This window comes from Camelus ferus, chromosome 11 (assembly GCF_009834535.1).
Source record: "Camelus ferus isolate YT-003-E chromosome 11, BCGSAC_Cfer_1.0, whole genome shotgun sequence".
NCBI lineage: Eukaryota > Metazoa > Chordata > Mammalia > Artiodactyla > Camelidae > Camelus > Camelus ferus.
Genome location: NC_045706.1, coordinates 52,824,073 through 52,846,494, shown reverse-complemented (window position 1 = coordinate 52,846,494; position 22,422 = coordinate 52,824,073). Strand labels below are relative to the sequence as shown.

The window sequence follows — 22,422 nt, the reverse complement described above, 5'->3', positions numbered from 1 at the left end:
AGGTGCCAGGGAGGCAGTGGTGAACAGTGGAGAGAAGACCCTGCTCTCATGGGCTCACATTCTGGGGAGGAGAGAATTGCAGTTTTGTTTATTCGTGATGCAAAGAATTAATGCAAGTGTCACTGACTGAGACTGGGTGTAAGGGAGAGCTACTTGAGCAGGGATGGGAAAGAATCCGTCATACAAAGATCAGAAGGGAAGAGAAGGCATGGTGGGGGAGATTTCGTTGTGTTCGGGGAGCCTCCGGGAAGAACATATCTGGGTCAGATGAGGTTAGAGAGAAGGCAGGGGCTGGTTTCCATAGGACTTTCTGCTGAGCTTGCGCTTTTTATAATATGGCTTTATACTGGCAGTGATATAGTCTGATTGATGTTGCTAAAAGGTGTTTCCTACTGCATTGTGGAGAATGGGGTGTAGTAGGATAGGAGGGGAGGCTCATGGACTCAGAGACTACTGCATAGTTTAGGCGGGAGAGGATAGCTGGGACTAGATTGGTGAGTACAGGTGGAGAGAAGTAAGACCAATTCAGAACATATTTTAGAGAGTCTGTAGGACCCATTGATGAACTGGTTATAAGAAGTGGAGGAAAAAAGAGGAATCAAGAAAGGAGCCTAGATTTGGAGCTTACATGATTGGGTAGATGATGGCTCCATCTTACTGAGATGGAGAAAACTGGAGGGGGAGCAAGTTTGGGGTGGTCAGAAATTCAGAATTCTAGCTGGGCTAAGTTAAGCAGGAGAGGCATGGTGAGCGTACACATGGAGATATCATAATGCCAGTTGGATTTAAGATTCTGACATTCTGGGAAAAGGTGAGGACTGGAGAAGTAAGCTGGGGTGCTGTATCAGTGAGGGTCCTGGCAAGAAACAGATGGCACACTTAAATGGGAAAATGGAGGAGAGTTTGATGAAGGGACTATATAAAGTTGTGGGCAGAGAGTTAAGGAAAACCAACACTGGATGGCCAAACACCCCAGAGCTAGTAACAGAGGGGCACCACTCTCAGCCCTCAATCTGCAGTCTCAAGGGGAAGGAGGGCTCTCAGAACCTGGAGAGAGAGGTTGTAGTGCAGGAAAGGCTGCCTGGCAGGAGCTGGGTCCTTCAGCAGAGAAATGTTGCCACGACCATTTCATGACCTCTTTCACCCTCCAGTCTCTTGCTGGCTTCTCCCATTGGCCAAACGCAGCAGGAAACCTGAAGGCAAGGAGATCCTAAAGGCCAGCCTTGCAGGACACGGCTCTGGTCTTCCTGATGGTGCATGGGGCAAGGCTACTTGCCAAGGGCTGCTTGGAGCAGGCGTGGGGTGAGGAGGAGAGGGCGTCATGAGGAGAGCAGAGAGGGCTGAGGTGGGAGGAGGAGGGATGGGGGTACCCACTCCCGAGCAGTGTGAAAAGGCTTCTGGAATCCACAGCCATGGATTTAAAGTGAGATCAGTCAGCAGAGGCGTGCCCTTTCCCCAGTAGTGCGCAGGTGTGCAGTAAGGGGTGAGCATGAGAGGCAGAGGTGTGTGGGAAGAGAATGATGCTTACAGAGAAAGACCATTTGGCAGAAGTCAGCTGGAGTTAGTACTCTGTCCCCTTCACTTGGGGGGTGTGTCTCCAGGTCACCACAGACCTCTCCCCGGACGTCCCGCACCCCTATTTTTTTATGAACTTTACCTGCTGGATCTTTGTGTAGTTCACTTTCAGAATTCAGCTTTAATTCATGAAGTAATTATATTTTATCTTTTCAATAGTCTATTCAGACTCATTCTCATCTCACCATCTCTTTAGTGGAAAGATATTAGGACCTTGGGCTCTGGGACTATATTATGTGGATTTGAATCCTGGCTCTGCCACTTTTAGCTGTGTGACCTTGGGCAGAATGCTTAACTTCTCTGTGCTTCAGTTTCCTTATCTTGTATAACAGAGATAATAATCCTATCTCCTTCAAAGGTTTGTTTGAGGATGAAATATGTTCATTCTTATAAGATGCTTAGAACAGCTCCTGGCCAATGATCTGTGCTCTATAAATGTTAGCTATTGTTTTTGTTACAATTATTATTATGTGTAGAAGTATCAAAAGGGGAAGAAAATAACCAAAGGCAGTGGAAGCAAAATCTCTTCCTTCTTTCCTGTCCTTCCGCTTTCCAGGCAGGTCATCACTGATTGGGTCCTTAGTGGCATTGCCACTCAGGCAAACAATTAGCTGGCTTTTCTTTTTTGTCCATGGACAAAAACTGGCATTTAAATAGTGGATGAGCTGCTAGGGTGGAAAGAGCACTGGACTTGGATTCAGAAGTCCTGGAGCCGGCCAAGGTCCAGAAAGGATGACTTTGGGCAGGTCACCACAACCTCCTCAATTTACAGATGAGGACACCGAGTCCCAGGGACTTTGGCTGCAAGTTCTCCATGGTCTCTTCCAAATCCTGAAGTCTTACTGTTGGTTTCCAATCAGTGCCAATCGTAAATGAAGTCTTGTGAAAACCATAAAAAGGAACCAAGAATAAAAGGGTCAAGAATTATGTTGATTTCTTCCTAGCACAGGTCGAAGAAAGACCATGTTCCTCCCTGGCATTCAATTGCCTACTGGGAGTGGTGAAGGAGGTAAGCCAGGAATTTTGTTAGTCCCAGTATCCAGAAGGTTGTTTCAATGAATTTTATCACAGAACCCTCAGGACTGAAAGGACACAGCCCCTCAGTGAATTTTAAACAGTGCTCCAGTGATCTTGTTTTGTCTCATCCAGGGTATCTCTGACGCAGCCACTGTACCTTGTAATCACATATCAACACTTGAATCCCGTGAGGGGATTTGCTTGTTGATTGCTTCCTCTGGGTCTCCTTCTATCCACCTCAACCCTGTAATACTGTCTGCCCACCTCAGCCCAGGGGGCAGCTGAGCTGCGCGCCTTAGAGAGAAGAAAACCTTCACTGATGGCGTGTTATCAGGCTTGGAGAGCATGGGAGTGGGTCCAGCCAGTTTGAGAGTGAAATATGGGCTCGAAATCCCAGAAGGACTTGCCCTGTCCTTCTCAGCCTCTCTCTTTGGCTGACCAGAGAAAGCACTTTAAAGTCACAAGGCTAATATTTTTATTTGACTGAGGAATGTCATCCTTGTGCCCCTTTAGTTCCTGTTTGAGCAGACTGTCAGGATGTTGAAGGTGTATTTAACTTCCCACCGAGGGCCCAGCGCTGGTTTCCCACGTGTTCTGATGAGCAGCATTCAGTGCTGTCCTCCACAATGAAAGAGGAATGAGCAGACGTGGTGTGTCACATCAGCAGTCTTTCTCCCGGCTCCTTTTCAAATAAAAAGTTCACGAAAAGAAGCACTAACTCAAATTGCAGAATCCTATGTTTGAAATGAATGGTCTTGCAACAAACATTTCCGTCTGTAAACGTCTAAACTTTTCAGAAGATTAAAGGAAATTAGTGCTGGCGTGTTTCATTAATTTGGCACCACGATGGAGGAAATGTGGTCTTCATTTCACTTGGGTGGATTATGAAACGTGTCAGTTTTTCCATTCTCTTTCTCCAGGGCATTTTTTTACTGCAAGGCCTGTCATGATGACATCACGGATCCCAAAAGAATTAAAAAATGCGGCTGCAAACGGCGTAAGTAGTGTTTCTTTCCCCCTTCCCTCCCTCCTGCCTTCCTTTTCCCCCAAAATTCATTTCCCTTCTCCTTTCCCCTTTCAAGAAACACTAAACATCAAGAGGTTTCTTGAATATGTTTATGTTTCACCCCGCAGTTTAAAGAGACAGGAAAGAAATACCTGTCCTTGCTTGATTAGAGCAGAGGATGAAAAATCACCGCTGTCAACACCTGGGCATGAACCTCATGCCTGATCCTCACTTCTTGACTCTAAGGGGATGCCTAGGTAGATGTGTCCAGTCGAACACTGTCAATACGATGTATGAAAAGGAGGGCAGGCGAGGCCTGGGAGGAGCGAGTGTTTTTGCACAGTGATTTCCGACGGATGGGGGACCACCACGTGTAAAGATGGCTGTGCTAGGGCTGAGAGGGGAACTGAGTCTGAGGACTTGGTCTCCCAAATGGGAGCGGACTCTTTCCATTTGGGGTTCCTGCAGTTTTGGGTACCGAAGCCCAGAGTTCTCAGTTGTGATACCCTCGGATTGGCCCAAGAAAAGAACTTGGTCATCACCAATGGGCTTTATTTGCCATTGTCCCAGTGACCAACCTCAAACCCCATTGCCCTTTGGGGTAGACTAGATTGGGCTCACGATAGCTTCTGGTGTATCCTGTTTCAAACTCCTTACAAAGCAGCTTGCCAGCGGGACCTCTTCAGAAAGATACAGTACATCAGGAATGTTGGAGGGTGAGCTTTCGAAAAGCTAGCGCTTGAAGTGAGGTTTGCAGTGAGTAGGTTGTGTCGCCTGATGAAATTGTGCACAACCCTAGAGGAAACAATAGCGATGCCTCCCTCCCTGTGGTGACTGAACGTTCCCAGTGCTCGTGGTGATCATCATCCCCTTTGCTCCTCACCATGACCCCGTGTAATTGACAGGGGGTGTTATTAATCCCATTTTATAGAAAGAGGAGACTGAGGCTTCAAGTTTAGTGGGAAGATGAGACTGCTGAGAATCACACAGGTCTGGCAGACCAGGTTTCAGGCTCACCTGAAGGTCTCTCTCGATGCTGCATCCTGATCACTTTTGCAAGAGAAGGGCAAGGTGGATGACCTTGGGTCTGAGGAGTAAGAACCCAGTTATAAGAGATCACTCCATAAAATGCTTTTCACAGGTACAAACCAGACAGAAGGGCCCCCATTCCTGAGATATACTGATCGAAGCCAGGACTTCCTTCACAGCACCCCTAAAAGGGGGCACAGTAAATGCAAAATCAGTGAGATAGAAGCATTGCTCTGCTGGAGCACGGAGGAGACACTCAACCTCGTGGGCGAAGACCCAGGGGTAGCACTCTTGGTCCAGAGCAGTTTCTATAGAAATCCTCTCAGGCTGGTTGCTCCCCCTTCCCCACTGACTTAACACCCATGGCCCCTCATCCACCAGCTCTGACACCTCCCCAAGATGAGTCTCCGTATCGCTTGACAAGAGCTTCTAACTTCTTGGGGCCTAAGAATTCTCCAATCCCTACAACCTACCAGGAAGAGCATCTAGGGGCCTGTCTGTCAAGGCACAGAACAGACTCACTCCCCATCCATCCCCCAGATGCAGTGACTCAAATGGCCCTTCTCACCAGGCCGAGCACCCAGCTCAGCACAGCTGGTTGGAAACACAAAAACACAGCTCAGATGACCCGGCATTGCCCAAATCATTTCCATCCGAAGGAACACAGCACCCCAAGGCGGGAGTTCAGGAGAAAGGGTGAACTCTTTTGTGAGGGAGCACTGGTAGTGGAGGGGATTGGGGCGTGCAGGAGAGCACTGAGGCCTGTAATCCATGACGGGATATTTGCCGGAGAACCTGGCCCCTTGGGGGTGTCAGTGAAATGGTAAGGCTTCGTTCCCCTGTCGAGTAGCCATTCATGTGTTTGTGAGGGCCTTCTTTGTGCCCAGTCTTACTCTTGTTGCTAGGGATGGAGCGGTGAGTGAGCTAGTCCCTGCCCTCCTGAAGCCTTCACTCTGGTGAATGGAGACAAGCAAGGATCATAGAAATAACGAAACACCTTTAGAGAGGGACAAGTGCTCCAGAGAGAAAGGGGATGGGCTGTGGGTGTGAGGAACCTGTTATGGATGCTGTTTTAGCTGGGAAGATCTGGAAGACCCCCTTTGGGAGGTGACATTGAAGCCGAGACCCGGTCCAGGTAGGCAGAAGAGCAAGGGCAAAGGCAGGGATAAGTGAGCGGTGTTGGAGGAAAGGAAGGCAGGCCGGTGGGGCTGGTGGGACTGGGGAGAGAGTGGTATGAGATGAGGTCAGGGAGGAAGGCAGGGGGTATGGTAAGAAACTTGGGTTTCGGTCCTGCAGTACATACAACCATTGGAAAAGTTTAAGCAAGGTAATGATATTGCCAGTTCTTATTTTAAAGGGTCTCTTTGGTGACTGATCAGAGAACAGGCTCTCGGGAGGCAAGTGTAGAGATGGCAGGAGGAAGAGAGACATCTCTGACTCTTGCTCTCACGCTGGCACGTTCCTCGCAGGGCCATAGTGGTACCCAGCACACAGTTGTTTTTTTTTAAGTCCCTAGAAATGAGGATTTGGCCTCTAGGATACTTTTCCATCTTGGTTCCAGGGAAGCAAACAGCAGCTGACTTTCACCTCACCCTGGAGAGAGAGGCACATAATTGTTTGAAATAATTCCCCTCTCTGCATTTCCTTTAGCATTGGCTCAGCTAGTGAGTCGAATGATTGCCCATCCTGCACAGCACAGATTGCTACTGAAGGGCTGTCTTGGCGAAGCCAAGCTGGTGTGACAAGGGTCTCACTCCCTCTCTCTGCACCCCTCTCCCTCCTTGGGCTCCTCAGCTGTGAGGTTAATATTTGGTAACAATCAGAATTGTCCAAAGATTGTTTTTCCTAATGAAAAGGCCATAGCAGCCTGTGTTACAGAGGGCGGGTGCAGCTGTGTATGTGTAAGGGGTGGTTAGACTACAATGAATTATTAAATGTGAGCTTCCCTGGGTATGCCAGGCAAGTTAAGAAATTGGGGAAGACAGGGTTTGGTTGCAAGGAAACTTTCATTAGAAGGAGCTAGAATTATTAATAATGCACTGGGAGGTTCCCCTGCCTTTGGATGTGTCCTCAGTTGGAGAGGGCAGCTGACTCACGTAACCAATTGTCCAAAGCTGGAAGGCCACGTATTAATAGTTCACCCTGGAATGATACCGCTCCCTGAGGGCAGAGCTGATGACACCCCTGGTCTTTATCCGCAGTTTTCTAACCCTCCCCTCCCAACCTAGCTTTTCCCTTTCCACACCCTCCTCCACCCCGCCCCCAACCTCACCATTCACTGATAAATGAATTCACGTTCATTCAACCACCTTCAACGTATTGTGTCATACTCTGGAGAAATATCGAACGTGGCTGTTCCATTCCTGGAAATTCTGTGGTAGTACAGCTTAACGTTTGCATTTTCCCCCCCATTTCTTCATAGTTCTCCAGCAAGGAAGAGAGTCAAATTCAGCCGTCTGGCCAAGGAGCAAGCTCTCAGAATCTACTGTTTACCCATTTTCTTTTCCTGTGTAACAAGCCTGGTCTAATGAGTTACATTTTCTCCCCCAGCCTCTAGAAGTTGGCCGAAGGGTGGACTCCTAGGGGGCAAGTCATGTCTAAATTGCTGTGTTTGAAGGAATTTCCTGTAACTTCTAATCATTGACGTATTTTTTGATTTATTTTTTTTCTCTTTGCTGCCTTGGAATACGGCCCCTACTCTATTTTAACTGCACACTGGTAGTGATATATTGTGAGTAAAACGGGTTCCCAGCAGCCCGGAGTCCAGTTCCCCCTGTCTTTCTCTAGAAGAGATACTTCTTTTATTTTCTGTACAATTGCAGTTCCTTTTTTCTTTTGGTATTTATGTTGCATGTAGCAGTGACATCGTGCCCCCAGCTCCTTCATCCAACAACCGTCCGCAGAGTAGCTTGGAGCTGGAGAACCTGCGAACAGGGGACCCTTCCTGTTCATCCACCCTCTCCTCGCCCCCCCAGCCTCTTGCCAGCTTCTGGCGCTTGTCTTATTTTTCCATCTGAAAATAAGACCTTGACAACCAGTGTTTCTCTTGAAGGCCTTGTCTCAGGACCTTTAGGGGACGCTGAGTCGGCTGAGGTCATTACCACTAGCTCTAGAGGCCTCGTCAGTGGGGGGGGGGGGGGGAGTCATTGCCATGCTTGCCTTTGATAAATTATACTTGGTATCCTCTGCTGTCAAGCTTGAATTCCTATCCTGAAGGGAACACATAATGCTACATATATATTGCCGTGTTGTGATATATATATATGTATATATATATGATACGAACCAGTACATTATATGTAAAAATGTAATTTTTATATATAAGCGTTGAGATATTTTATAGAGAGAGTGATGTATTTATTATAATATATGTGCCTCTCTCTACGAGAAAGTGCTTGTTAGAGAATGAATTGGACACCCAACTTTGGGACAGTAAGTATCTAAATTGCCTTCCTGGAGACAAGTATTTCCACAGTGGTAATTATTTCCTATGGTCTCTGAAGTTCCCTTGCTTTAAAATAAAGTTTCTCCTTCAACAGTCCTCACTGGGACATACCCAGTTCCCCTTTGGGTGTTAGGCATCTTGCAAGATGCTTTACGTGTTTAAGGCAGAAAGAGATGACTTGAAGAGAGCATTGCATTTCATTGATGAGCGGTGTGGAGGTCTGAATGAGTGAATGTAAGGCTGCATCCCTCACTTACTCAGGGAGTAGGAGCCCTCACCCCCAGCAAGATGTGGCAATTGGTGGGGAGCTTTTAGGCCAGTATTTCTGTGTGTGATTCAGAGCGGTGACACCAGCAAAGAGCATCGGTCTTTACTTACATATATAAGAGACCCAGCCTGCAGACCAGTTGAGTCCAACGGCCCTGGAATTTGGAGGAGATGTCTCTGCACCTGGCCCTCTCCAACTCCTCTGCAGCAGAAGAGGCAAGTTGGTCATCTGGTTTGGGCTCGCCTTCAGAGTTTGAGGCTATAGAATGCTCAGTGTACCATTAAAACAAAATAGTGACCTCCTTCAATTCGAAGCAAAATTCGGCCAAACTTGACTCCAGGGCTCCCTTTATCTGCAGAACACCTACAAAGATGGCTTGAGGGCATGAACTACTTTCCTACCTGCAGAGCTGCCTACTGTATCTAATAATGATCCTTCAGAATTGGAGGGAAAGCGTGATGTCAATCAACAAACAACTCGAGTGCCAAATTCTTCTGTCTTCTCCAGCCACAACATGGCGTTGAGGGCAGGACCAGCTAGCTCGGTGTGCTCTCTACTGCTGACACTAACTCGCTTTTCCTTCCCCTTCTTTCTGCTTTCTTGGAAAAACCACCTGGAAGATTTTTCTCCTCTCTCCGGAAGCTATTAGGAGGAATTTTGCTAAGTGAAGACATCCTCCCTCATTTACAGGACTTGAGAGAATGCTCTCGGATTCCCAGTGTCACATCAAACAAATGCCTCAACCTGACACCTTGGTGACTCTTTCTTCCATGGATGTTTTTACTTATACTTTTAATTTCTGCCGAGCATATGAAGAGCAGTTCCAGAGTTCAGGCTTGGAAATAATCCTTCCTTCATTGGACTGATTTTAAACACGACATTGCAATCTGACAAATGTCTATAAATTGAATGGCAGAGATTTTTTTTTTTTCCTTCCACACCAGTCTTCCCTTGAATTGCTCCATTTGAAAACTGAAATCTCTTTCCCCCAGCCGCTGGAACACTCTACCCGAGGCTTTCAGTCCAGCACCACTTTTCCTGCCCCGGCCAGCCCACCCTGGAAATTAAGATCCTACAATTGGAAATTGGCTGACAACTGGGTTGCTGATGCAGGAGGCAGATGGTGCTAAGAACGGGATGGAATCCAACTCCCTTTTCCATTCCAGGCTTGGCTCCGAAGGGCTAACCAGCAGAGAACCTGAGCTTGACAGCTGATTGTCAGTGTGACCCGAGGAAAGAGCAGTCACTAAACTATGTCTGCAGCAGGCACTTCTCCACAGCTTTCCCTTCTTCTGGTCATGACCTTTGAAAATAGAGGAAAAGTTGTCCAAGAGGACGTCTGAGAAACCTTCCAGCCTGAAACACTTCAGAGTAAACAGCTTTGATGATGTCCATTAGGGAAATACTTTTATTTAGTCTCTACAAATAGCACTAGGAAGTCATAATGGAAATATTGGATGAATAGCTACTTCACTGGGGTGAAGGCGAGCACATAAAAGCTTTTCCTCAAATTGGAAACCTGCTAGGACAGAGTTCTTAGAGGAGGGAGATGTGACCCAGGGTCCAGTTCTCGGCAACCACATCACCAGTTTGAATCCTGTGGCACCGGTCCAAGAGCAAGAGCCTTATGATGTGGGCCAGAGAGAAAACTGAGTCCCCAGAGGCTTATATTTCTGCTTTCCCAGACTTAAGTCCGCCAATGGGGGCAGTTAATTGAGCGTAAAGTTCCAAGAGCCCAGAGATGGAATGACAAGTAGCTGCGGGGTTCGCACTGCCCAGAGACACGGGAGAAGCTAGAGCAGGGCTTTTAGGAGACCCAGCCAGCCAGTGCTGAAATGGCCCTAGTCTGCAGGACCCATGTGCTTGCAAGGTGCCACTTTTGGACCACCTTAGGGCCGTGTCCCAGAACCCCTCTCCCCTTCGTCCCCGCTCTTCCCTGAGCATCTGCTGTGGATTCGGAGAAGCCATTGAATTGAAATGCCATTGAGCACGTTTTAGTTCAATTCACAGCATCCTCTTCCTGATAGTTCAGGTGCTGTGTTAACCAGCTGCTCTTCCACACAGATCCACTAGATGTCCTCACAGATCTACTTAGTATTACCGTTGAGCTCAGGGAAAACTCCCTTTTCTGAGGCCTGAGACTGGGGAGGAGAGCATTGGGCCACGAGGTTAAAAAGAAAACCAGCAAACACCACCAGAGAGAGGGCACTTCCTATGGCCAGGGAGACTATAGGAAACTTACTCCTGTTTTAAATAAATGTTGAAACTTGCAAAATCGCTCTTTGAAACCTAACCTTGGGAGTTTTTAAGTGGTACGCTGGTATCTGAAATTAACCTTCGAACCTACATCAGCTCTAGAAAAGGAAATGATCATGGAGGCGTGGAACTAAAATACCAGTGGTTCTGAATCTTCACGATTCACTAAAACAAAACCGAAGGATTAGGAAGCCAAAGAGAGAGCCAAGGGGGGAATGAAGGATGGTATTTTCTGAAGGAGGAGGTCCACGACTTAATTTTGATAGAATTTTATTTTACAACTCGAGAGCGTAATTTTACACAGAGTGTCCACATCTTCTGGAATAGCGACCGCCCGGGAGGCACATTCTCATCCGTTCTTAGTTAAAGAGCTTGTTGGTGACTCACATCATGACCCAGAGGGAGGCTCTTCCTGGCTGGAACACACGTCCTTCAAAGCCTGACGGATCACAGCCACCAGTCAGGATGTCAGAATGGGCCTCACCTCTTGAGAAAGTGGACACAGACGTTTAGAGGTGAAGACATCTGACAAGGGGTCGGTGAAAATGGATTATTCCAGAAGTAGAGTAAAAACAGCCCACCTCCCTTGGTCTAGACATTGTCATTCACAGAGGTTTGTCAGTGTGTGGGGCTCCATCATTTTTAACTGTTTCTGTCTTGTCTTTGAGCCTTTCATTAATATCATTCTTGCTGATTTCTTGTGTGTGTGTGTGTTTGTGGTGGTGCTTGTTTGTCTTCTGAGATTTCTATTTTGAATTTGGTGTGAGTGTGTGAAACTGATGACTGGGAAGGAATGACGAGAAATAGCATGTTTTCTTTTTTATGCATATGCTGCTTGGAATGTGAGTGCTTATAATTTACATTTAATCTTCTTATAGCAAATGGGGTTTTGGGGGGAGGGGTTTGCTGCTTCAATGACCAGTTTCAGCCTGTGGCCTGCATGCTAACACTATGAAATTTTAGAATAATGCATGGTCTCCTGAGGGGCCAACAATAACAACTGCAAACCGTCCCTGAGGGGTACTGGTTTGAAGTTGTTTCCTCCTGTACCCTTAGCAAGTGGGAGGTTTCAGTCACCCATTATGATGGACTTCCCATCCTCCCTCCCCTTGTTCTTAAAGACAGTATGTGTGTGTGTGTGTGTATTTATGTGTGTGTGTGTGTATTTATGTGTGTGTGTGTGTATATATATATATACACACATATATATACATATATATACATATATATATATGAGCTTTCTTTCCCTATAAATGTGTCAGAGTCTATTATGGTATACGAACCCAAAAATGGTGTATGGAAACAAAAACCAGGCACGGTTGCTAATGAGAAGCATAGCATTTCAGAGTTTGATGGGCTTCTCTTCTGCTACAGCATTTGATTAAAATTTTTTTTTCCAAAACAGTTTATCTACAGTGAAACAAAACATCATTTTTATTTCCCTCCTCTGTGTAAATAACCCATCCATATTTCCAGTAAAAGAACTAAGAAGGAATAAAACAAGCAAGTGGTCTGCAAGTGGTCCCCCAGATCTGGATGTACTTAAAATAACTTTATTTTCATGTCTTCAGCTGAAGACTGTTTTCCCTTTCTTGACTTCAGCAACTGCTGTTTGGGGTGTCTGGGCAATCACACCGTGCCTTCTAAATTCTGATTCAAATGCTATAGTGGAACTTTTTTTTTTTTTTTTTTTTTTTTTTGGTAAAAGCTGAGCTCAGGAACGATGTACCCTGCCTTGAACAGGGGTGGGGCTGCATCATGATGATCTGAACAGCTGACTGGCTAGGATGCTCAAAGAACACGTCACTAAAAATGTGAGCCAGGGTTACGGGACTGGTGTTGCTGCTGAAGCAATTCTCATTCATCTCCCCCCAGTGCCTGTTCCTCACGATCATAACGTTACCCCTGCTTGACAAATATACTGTATGGCAACTCATAAAGGTCTTAGAACAGGACTTGACCCATTCAAGAGATTTAAACCCCTCTTCCTGGTGACTGGAACATTCAAAGAGGGCAAAACCACTAGTCATATTTTAAAGTAAGAGTGCCACCATTCTCCACAAAGGAAAGGAAAAAAAAAAAAGATGGGGGAAAAATGACTCTCAGAATGGAAGGTGTGGACACAGGGAATAACACCTCTTCCCTTTCAAGTTGCTATTTGGCTGTGATGCTCGGAGGAAACATGAATTCTTCTCCCATCTTGTGAGAGAGGCAGGCAGGTTCATGTCAAGGATAAGCAAAAGTGGTGGCCTGCTGCAGCATCAGAATGAGGTGGAAAACGCTTCTCGTTGTACTGAAATAGAAATTGGCATTGTGCTGAAATATAAGATGAAGCACCCTGAGAATGACCGCAGTGATGTCCAGCAACTCTGGTAGGTTAGCGCTCAAGCTGGACTCCCAGGCAGCGTAGAAACTTTGATACCAGCTCTAGAAGAGCTATCACTGCCTCATGCAAATCTCAACAAGATATTTTACATGGGATCTGTTCTCTCATTTCATGTTTCATAATTTTTCATCTATTTTGGCCAGTATTTTCTGTATAAGGAAAAAACTAATCATTAACCGATAGCCCAGTTGCCTTCTGAATTTTTGGTAGGTGGGGAGAGAAAAGCAGATGCGATTTTCAGATTCTCTCAGCTTTCAGCAGAAAAATACACCCATGAGTAGCTAAATGAATTCCAGTAGACCCACATCTCATATGCTTTTGGTGATTTCTGATTTGCAAACTGCCTTTAATGTCAAATACGCAGCGTTAGCCTTGAGTAGCTGCATTTCTTATATGGACAGATTTGGATATTTGTTCTGTCAAGAGTAAATTTAAATTCCTGTAGGCATCATGTAAACTCACTCTGGGGAAGTTCAGCAGAGGCAGCCTCAGATTCTACATTAACACGTAATCGTTTCACATCAAATTAGATGCAAGCTTGTCCCGGCCTCTGCCTAATGCCCAGAAATGGATGGAAATTAGAAAGCCGACATACTAGATATTTTTGCATCTTGCAAAAAAACATTTATTGGGCCAAATCAGCAATTAATTGATCGGCTGTGTGTATATTTTGTCCTCCTGTATCAATCGCGCCAGGGGAAACGGTGTTGGTTACACTTCTGCTGTCTATATGCGTGCTGCTTCTCATCCGACAACCCGGTTGTCATCAGCCCTGCCCTTTCCCGTGGTCACCCGCTTTACTTAGCGGAGAAAAACCATGTGCAATAGACAGCCTTGGGGGACTATAAAGGCAATTTGTATTTTCTCTGCTTTTTCCGATGTCCGACTGAACTGTTGCCAACAGTCACTCTGCATTTTTTTCCCCTGGGTCAAGACTGTTATGTGAACTAAGACCTGTGTTCACTCCCTTCAGCTCCCTTCCAGCTGCCTTGCTGTGTGTGACCTTGTCATTAACTACCGCTCTTCCTCTCCTCCCATCCAACCACACGGTGATAGCCAAGATGTCCATCTACCGGAGAATGAGACGGGCATGTTGTTTTGATTGCGGACGTTCTGAGCGTGACTGCTCATGCATGTCAGGCCGTGTGCGTGGTAACGTGGACACCCTTGAGAGAGCCTTCCCACTTTCTTCTGTCTCTGTTAATGATTGCTCCACCAGTTTCCGTGCCTGTAAGTTTAACCCCAACACATGCACTTCCGTGTCTGTGCTGTCTGTGGTACCATCCCCGTCTTGTGTTGTGCCCTGTGGTTCTGTGCGTCCGTCGGGCTGCTGTGTTCTTCCCGCTGTGACCATGTATGTGGTGATGTGACGCCCATGCTGCCTGTGTCCCTGTGTACGTGCCGGGGAGGCCTCCCTCCTGGTTCTGTGAACTTGCTGTGTTTTCTTGTAACAGTGCATAGTCTGTGATCTTATAACCTGGTGATATTATTCCTCTCTCCTTTAAAAGCATATAAATTGGAAATTAATGTGACTGCAAATCAAACACTATACTGATACAGAGATGCATGGAAATGTATATCTTACTATTTGGGGAAAGAGGTTAGACGTCAGATGGGGTCAAAGGGAGGAAGGAAAACGGTGTAGAGAGAACAAGCCAACTCTGGCATGAAATTGCTTTTAGTGAGCTTAGATAGTTTCCCAAATACAACAGGGTTGCGATGCAGCTGGCTTTTTATTTTATTATTTTATTTTATTATTATTATTTTTTTTTACTGTGTCTCCCTAACCTGTATCTCATTCCTCCAATGCCGGATTGCCTCCTACGCTCTGAAAGAGTATTATGAATTTGCCAACCTGCACAGACTGGTGGATTTTAGAGCCTCCCCTCAATATGATGACCAATTCAAAGGCTCATTCCATTAATATCTTTTGTTTTTCAAAAAATATAGTCCCCCGTTTAACTAAGGTATCTTGTAGCGATCATGATTCCAAACAACAACAAACACCATCAGCCAGGAACTTCCATGGTTTCCTTGAGCCCATCACGCAGGCCTTTGGGGTCAGTCTTACTTGTCACCCACAAGCTCAGAGCTGTTGAAGAATCTCTCGAGGTGGCAGCTGAGACCACCCCCCCAATCCTTGTCTTCGGCACTGACTTTGCTGGTGTTTTACTGACATGGTTCGTGGGTGATGTTATAGAAACTTCCAGCTTGTTCACTGAGGGTTCTCGTCTAAGGGCAGAAGAGGTTGTGGTTTGCGTGAGGACTCGGATGCCTTAAAGTCTAGCTGTCACCTTCTTTTCCCTTGTTTTGGTAGCATGGGAGGAAGAAGACCATTCTTCCATCTGTGTTCATCCCTTCCTCTTGTAAGCAGCCACCACATTTGTTGGTGACCATGTTGTCATCCACTCTCCTCTCTTCCAAGTGCCCAGAGCCAGTTAAACTAAATTTTCACCAGCAGCAGTTAATTCATGCAGGTAACAAGGAGGGAGAAGAGCCCTTCACTCTTGAGAATTTGTTCCCATGAAGAATTTGCTGACCCACATGCCGGTGTTGAAGGCGGTCCCAGCACGGGGTGCTGGCGCGGCAGTGATCCGGGGCTTCCGGGGCGGAGCCTCGCTTCACTGTATGCAGTGGAGCCGTGTGCCTTGCCGGGTGCTGGTATCTGAAGACGCAGTTCAGGTCGGAGACATTATTTGTGCAGGGAGCTGTCTTTGAGGCATTTGGGAAAGTTAGCTCTAGGCCCGGAGAATCATTATCCTCTCTGATTTGTGATTCACTGCTCCTTCAGAACAGTGCCAGGGGACAGGATTCATGTGTTAAATTGATTCTGAGTAGGCGTTGTGTTGAGAGGGGTTTTGGACTGTCTTGGTCACATTGACCTAAAATCCTAGGAAGGAAATTTCCTTTAATATCTTTCTTACAGATGCCACAGTATGTGTCCTTCCTCCTTTATTCTCATCACGAGAGTTCTCTCTGGCTCATGTGATACCGCCAAGGTAAACTGGGTCGTACCACAGAAAGAATTTGTTTGTCTACAATGTGTGGCAAGACACTGGTTCAGACAGGAGCTGGAGGGGAGAGAGGAGGGGTGGGCGGTGGTGGCACAGTTGGGCCACATCTCTGATTGATGGTGGTGGATGTATCCGCCAGCCCCCCCCCCCCCCCCCCGTTACCCGTCTGCCTGAGGCACAGCTTCTATTTTCAAGCAACCACTAGGCTCTAAAACCTTGGCCCAGAGACCCAGTGGAGAGAAGGAAGGAGCCACTCAGACTCTAAACTGAGGCCTGTGGTCATGTCTTGGCACCAGCCACCCATATCAATTGCAGTGAAATCTGTGTTCCCTGCGGGAGGCCCGCAATACCCAGTGTGTGCAGTGGAGAAACCCTCCTTGGAGGGATTTTTCAGCTCTGCAGTTTCCTCCAAGTGTTGATGGAGGCCAGGAGGAGAAAACCTTGGGATGGGAGGGTCCCGGCTTCTCAGAAACATCCTGGGCTTGAGAGGCTTGTGCTTCTGTCCCTCCACCATCAGCCCCACCGTGGAAAATGTGGAGCTTTGGGCTGTAGGTTGAAGGCTTAACTGGTACTGACAGCCTGGGGTGGGGGGCTGCCTCTCTGTTTCATCAGTCTCCCCGCCGTCATCACTCCCATCAAACAAAAGCAGATTTCATCCATCCCTGTGTGAGTCCACTCACCTTTGACCGTTAATAATAAGTTAGAAAAATCTATCCCAATTTGAGCCCCTTCATGCAACCGCATAAGCCCTTCTTCTCCAATTAAAAAATGTCTATCTCTACGCAGAATTCCACAGGCAGAGCTCCAACAGCAATCCCCGGGCTTCCCTCGCTGGTGGTGGGGTTGGATGTGCCCATTGGACAGAGCTGGTTGCCTCCAAGAGCGGTGGTGAGAGTGGGCTTTTCATTAAATATGAGCAGATGTGAAACGTAGAGGGTTTGACAATTAGAAATGGCAGGAGAAGGGCCCTTGAATCAAAGTGAGGTCAGATGGGCAGATCAGATTACTTCTCTTACATTCTTTAGTTGTTCTGAAAATCATTTTGAATTAGTGTCAGCGGAGCCATGATGGGTTTTGCCCTTTGTCTTTTATGCTAGGGCTGTATTGTTTCCCAAGACACTCATTAAAGGTCATTATATTATTATAGAGCTTGCTTTGGTCGCAGTTTCCCAGTTGAGCGAGTGAGCTTTGGAGACAGCCTAATTCCTTCTCTTTTGCCTTTCGTCTACCCCTTTACTATTTTTTTTCTCATAAGGGGAAAGATTTCCGTTTTCAAGGGACGTTAAATGGAAGCACAAAGTCCCATTATGTGTTTTCTGAAGTGGGAAGGGAAGTAGCCAGTCCCCAGGGGGGCGGCAGTATATTCCAAGTGTTCACGCAGTGTCAGAAACCCGCCTTCTAACAGCAGGGCCTGCCCGCGCCGCGCACCTCTCCTTGGCGGTGTGGCCTGTCCCCGTCCCTGTGGTTGTTAAGCTGCATACTTTTCTCCCAGTAGTCTCCTTCAATAGAACTCGTGGGATGTAAGGCCACACTGTGCTGAGAAAAAGATTTGCAGAGAAGTAGGACTCCTTTACAAAAGACTTAAAAAGCAGTGTCAGATAAATATGAGTGACTCATAAGGATTCATCACAAGACTGTTCTATTTTGGGCAAGACTGAATGATTCAAGATGGTGGGCTGGAATTGGTATGCCGAGCATCATTTTCTGATCATTTCTATTTTGTTTCTCCTTAGGGGGATGCTGGGCAAAAGTACCAGATCGCTTAAAAGATTCTAAGATGGGGTGGGCCCCAGACTTTTCACAAGTAGCTATGTTATAGTACATCAAATATAAAAAATATACATCTAGCAACATACACACATAAATATACACTGAGGTTCTAATCTGTTCCACTATCTCTCCATGTAATTTTGCAAAATAGTACCTTTTCTCTGTTCAGAATTTATTCTTGTTATTTCAATTCTTGCTTGATATCTGATTTCTAAGTCTAACAGAAAGGGACAATTAAAATGATGATGCAGTGACAACATAGGACCCTATTGATTCAAACCTGCTGAGACCTGCCTGACATGATGCTGGCCACAAACCGTCAGTAACCCCGGCATGAACAAATTAATCATGCGCTCAAAGAGGAACGGATCTTTAGACTTGCACTTAGAAATAGTTTTAGCTAAGGGACGCATGTGATCACTCAAACCTTTCAATCTAGTAATAATTTAAACCTGCGCAATCACATACACCCATTTGCAGACTACTGCAGCTCATTTTAAATGGTGCACGACTTTTATTTTGGGTAGAAATATATAATTTAAGGAGGCATTCAACTCCAATGGTTCGGTTGAGAGAAGTCCAATACGATTAGGTTGAAGGGAGACATACCAAAGTCAGTTTAGTGTAATCTTGAGTCTTGTCAGATAATAAACAAAAATCAGCTTATCCCAAGTAGCCTTTGGTTTGTACAGGCAGAGAATTAACATTGTCAATAGAACTAAAGTCACTCGAGGGGACTAATGGCATTTTGAAGTACATAAAATCAGATACTAGGGCAGGGGGTGGAAACAGCTCCAGGACAGTGTCTATAATGGGACAGACCCCGTGCTGACAGTCACCGGCGCCTATTGCAGGGAGATTTAATAAGCTGTGTTTGACAATCAGCAGCCTGCAATTTTCTCATTTCTTTCATGTGTGTATAGTTTTGGGTGCTTTCTTCAAGCTCCCCGATCTGAAGTTGTATTTGTTTATTTTACTCTGAAACCAAAGAGTCTCTCTTCTTCCACCACTGCCATCAGTGACAGAAAGATAGAAAAAGGACAGCCGGATAGCCAAAGCAGACCCAGCCCAAATCAATTTACTCGTAGTTTTCCATGTGTTTTTTAAAGCCCATTCATTTTGGAGGCACAGTTTCTCCCATTTTCTGATGCTTGCTCGTGTGGTGTCTCCCTCCCTCCCTCTCTCCCCTCCTCCTTCCTTCCCTCCTTCCTTCCCCCTCCACCCTCCCTCCCTTCTCCCTCACCCCCTCCCCCTCTCCCTCCCTCTCTCTCTCAATATCCATGACAGCAAACACTAAAGCAGCCTTTGGATTCTACCCTAGCTCTTTAGCTAGCCTTGGCGCATGTGTCCTGACTTGGCCATCTGCACTTCACGGCAGGAAGTGAAAACAGGAAGGCAGCTTGACCTAGGCAACCGCTTAATCATTCCATAAGACTAATAGTGGGCCTGGGAGGGCGTCCTGGGGCACTTTGGCTGGTAGCAGGCAAGGCTGCAGAAGCCAGTGCCTCTTGCTTGCTTTTGTGGTGGCCACAGTCAGCAGTGGGTTGGCATGAGGCACCGTCCTACGTGCTTCTACGGTGGTCAGCTCAGTGCAAGGCAGCCATCGCGCTTGGGCAAAATTTCTTTCGGAAAGAATCCTGTTGATGGCCCATCTCTAAAGAGCTCCAAACCAACCATGTTTTTTATTCATCATAATTTTTATTTCTTAATTCAGTCTAGTGTCAGGTGAAGTAACTGACTTGCATTTTGGGACCTCATCGTGCTCCCCTCCCTGCACCCCTCCCCCACCTCCAAAATAGTACTGCCCAGTTCTTTAAGATAAATAAGCTGTAAAAAACAAAACAAAACAAAGGTAAATAACCTGTGCAGAGCCACCACATGTAGAAAAGGGAAAGGGAACGGTGGACAAAAACAGCCAGCTTTTCAATAGGAGTCCTTTGAAACAGAGCAGGGAGACAGGAAGTCGAAAGGTCAGAATGAGGAAAGAGGAAGAGATGCTTTGTGTGTATTCCTGTCCCTGGGACACCTCCCTTCCCAGGGATGTGGTTCTTTACTAAGTGACGGGGCTCTTCAAGGACAAACCAGAAAAGACATTGGCGTGCCACAAGTACGCTAAGCAGAAGTCCTTATGCAAGGTGACATGGAAATTATGTCTGCATTTTTAATTCAGGACAGTGGCCGGTTGTCACGATACTCACCCTGACAGCTCCGACCACCAGGCAGCGGAGTTTCCATCTTACCTCCATGGTGGAGGACAGATGTGGCCAGGGAGCGCTCCATCTCCCCCCTCCCCTGCTATCTCGGGCGACAGATGCCAGGGCCAGCCCGCCTTTCACTTGAGCTTTCTTGTCAAGGCTGTGCCTTGAGCCCAAATCCTGACCTTTACTGTATGAAATCAAGTACTGATGAACAAGCAGAGGTTTGAATCAGAGCAGGCCTGGAGCAAATGTCAAGTCCATCTGCCTCCCTCCTCCACCTGCACCAGGAGCCTGGATGAGACCCAGGCTGGAGTTTGCAGCGCCTTAGGCTTTGTGGGTCTGGGGAGACATAACTTATTAACAAAGAGTTATTAAATTTTTATCAATTTTACAACACAACGTAAATGCCTCCTATGAATCTACATTGTATTCATTATCATTTAAAACGTTAATTAAGTCAAAGTTGCATTTAATTTCTCTCTAAATGGGCCTCTGGGAAGAGGCTTTTAGAAACATCTGTGGGAGCGCTCGGCTCGTGGAGACAGGGAATCCCCCGGCCCACATTCAGGACAGCTCCCCGCGTTGATTGCTATCGCGTGTCTGTGGCTAATTTGTTGTGATGCGATTGGGCATTGTCTGGAATTAGTCTCAGACCCCTGATGGTGTAAAGCCACTGGAGAGAGGCTTACAGGGCAGCGGCTCAGGCTGTGCTGCTTCCTGCCTGCAAATCCCCTCCAGACGGAAACGAGCGGTTGCTATGCGGCACCTCTGGTCTCAATCATGCCTTGGGATCCTCCCTTCTCATGTGGTGCCGATCCTTTCTATTGGATGCTTCCTTCATCTGAGATGGATGTTTGTCCTCTGGCCCAACAAGTTGAGGGTGTTTGCCAGCATGCTTAGAGGAAAGTTCTCAGTGTTTGGGATCTTTGATTCGCATTGAAGCCTAGAAGCAACGGAGCATGGAACAGTGTAATGGGAACCATTTTCAGAATAGAGTGGATGTAGCGATATAGACAGGTCATACTTGCTGGTGAGGAGGGAAGAAGAGTGATGCCTCTTAGAGGTGCTGAAAAATCACTTTCTCCTTCTGAGGCGAGGTGGATACATGGACTATTATTATATATGTATTCCATTGCCCAGGAGCCAAGGCTTGGTAATGTGGTAGTGCTAGGAAGTGGTCAGTTGCTTAACTTGGATTTACGTTAAGACTGGGCTTAGTGTAGTGTCTGCCTTGTGATCTGCAAGGGACTCTGCCAACACCGCAAGGGGGTGTGTGTACATGGATGCATGCGTGCTCATTATTGTTATGTCTGTTTAATTTAATCCACGCATGGCATTTGCTGCATTGCAGGCACAGCTCTGTGCCCTTTACAGAGACTGATTTCATCCATATCAGACTGTTATTTGCAGTTGAGGCAGCTGTCAATGGAGGTGACTGTGAAAGGTGCCATGGGTCACACTGCAAGTCGGCACTGGGGCTGGCACTGGAGAACAGGCTGGCTCCACAGCCTGTGGAGCAAGTTCAGTTCCTCACTTACTTACACAGTTGAAGGAGACAGGTCATCTGTCTCCAAGGAAGGAGGAGAAAGATGAGGATTCCTCTACTGAAAGCTAGAGACAGGGTGGGCGGTGTTGGGAGAGAGAGAGGTACAAAGTGTTTGTCAGTACAAAGGCCCAGAGGTCACCTCCTGTTGATCAGCTGAGGAGAGGTCCCACAGGATGTGACAGTTCAGATGTGCCTTGGAGAATGGGAGGAAAAGGCTGTCCTGCCTGATAGCGTGAGAAGGGACTTGTGGGCAGGGAGCTAGGGCCTGGAAATTCCTGCTGAACAGCTGGTCACCCAGTTGGGTTGCAGCTTAAAACCTGTTCCTGGGAGTGCAGGGAGAGGAGCCTAGAAGGGTGCATAGAGCCTTGTGATTGGCGTGGCATTAACATGTAATACGGCGGAAAGCATTCACGGTATCTGACCAGGGGAATGAGCGACAGAGGCTTTGTTTTGAGAAGGCTTCCAGGACCCCTGTGGAGAAGGGGCCTGGAGCTGAGGAGGCAGGGGGGAGCCGCCCTCTAAGGGTGGAGAAGACCCGCGGAGGGGAGGTCGTGCCAGGAGGAGGCAGGAGAAGTTGCTCTGAGAAGCCTGAAAAAGGGAGGTGTGATCTAACAGCCTCTGGGACTCTCAGCAGAAGCACGTTAGCCAAACACAAATCCAAGCAGTTAAAAATCTTTTTAAAGAAACTTTAATTGATGGTGTTGAAGTGGTTGAAGCCCGTTAGTTAAATTTCTTGAGCTTAATTCTCCCCAGCTGACCCAGCCGTCACTGTGACTCCTGTCTGGGTTCCGTGGAGTTTTCTTACTGGGGAACTTACTGAAGTCTTGGCTGGGCCTGGAGACCTACTGGGCTGCCTCCACTGCCCCTGGTCTTGGGAGCCTATTCCATCCATTTCCTTTTTCTAACCTTTTT

At 46.9% G+C, this 22,422-nt stretch overlaps 1 protein-coding gene across 16 annotated transcripts in view; it reads left to right on the top strand.

The window, feature by feature from the left end:
* The window catches only part of KCNMA1 (potassium calcium-activated channel subfamily M alpha 1), a 711,960-nt gene that overhangs the window by 572,436 nt on the left and 117,102 nt on the right, over positions 1 to 22,422 (top strand). For 8 of the 16 annotated variants that reach the window (XM_032491958.1, XM_032491943.1, XM_032491942.1 and 5 more), the window contains exons 18-19: positions 3,513 to 3,589; positions 14,039 to 14,212. In XM_032491958.1, the coding sequence (XP_032347849.1) occupies positions 3,513 to 3,589; positions 14,039 to 14,212 (251 nt within the window). The remainder of the gene's footprint in view (positions 1 to 3,512; positions 3,590 to 14,038; positions 14,213 to 22,422) is intronic. The other 8 variants (XM_032491957.1, XM_032491956.1, XM_032491951.1 and 5 more) reach the window with 1 other exon arrangement.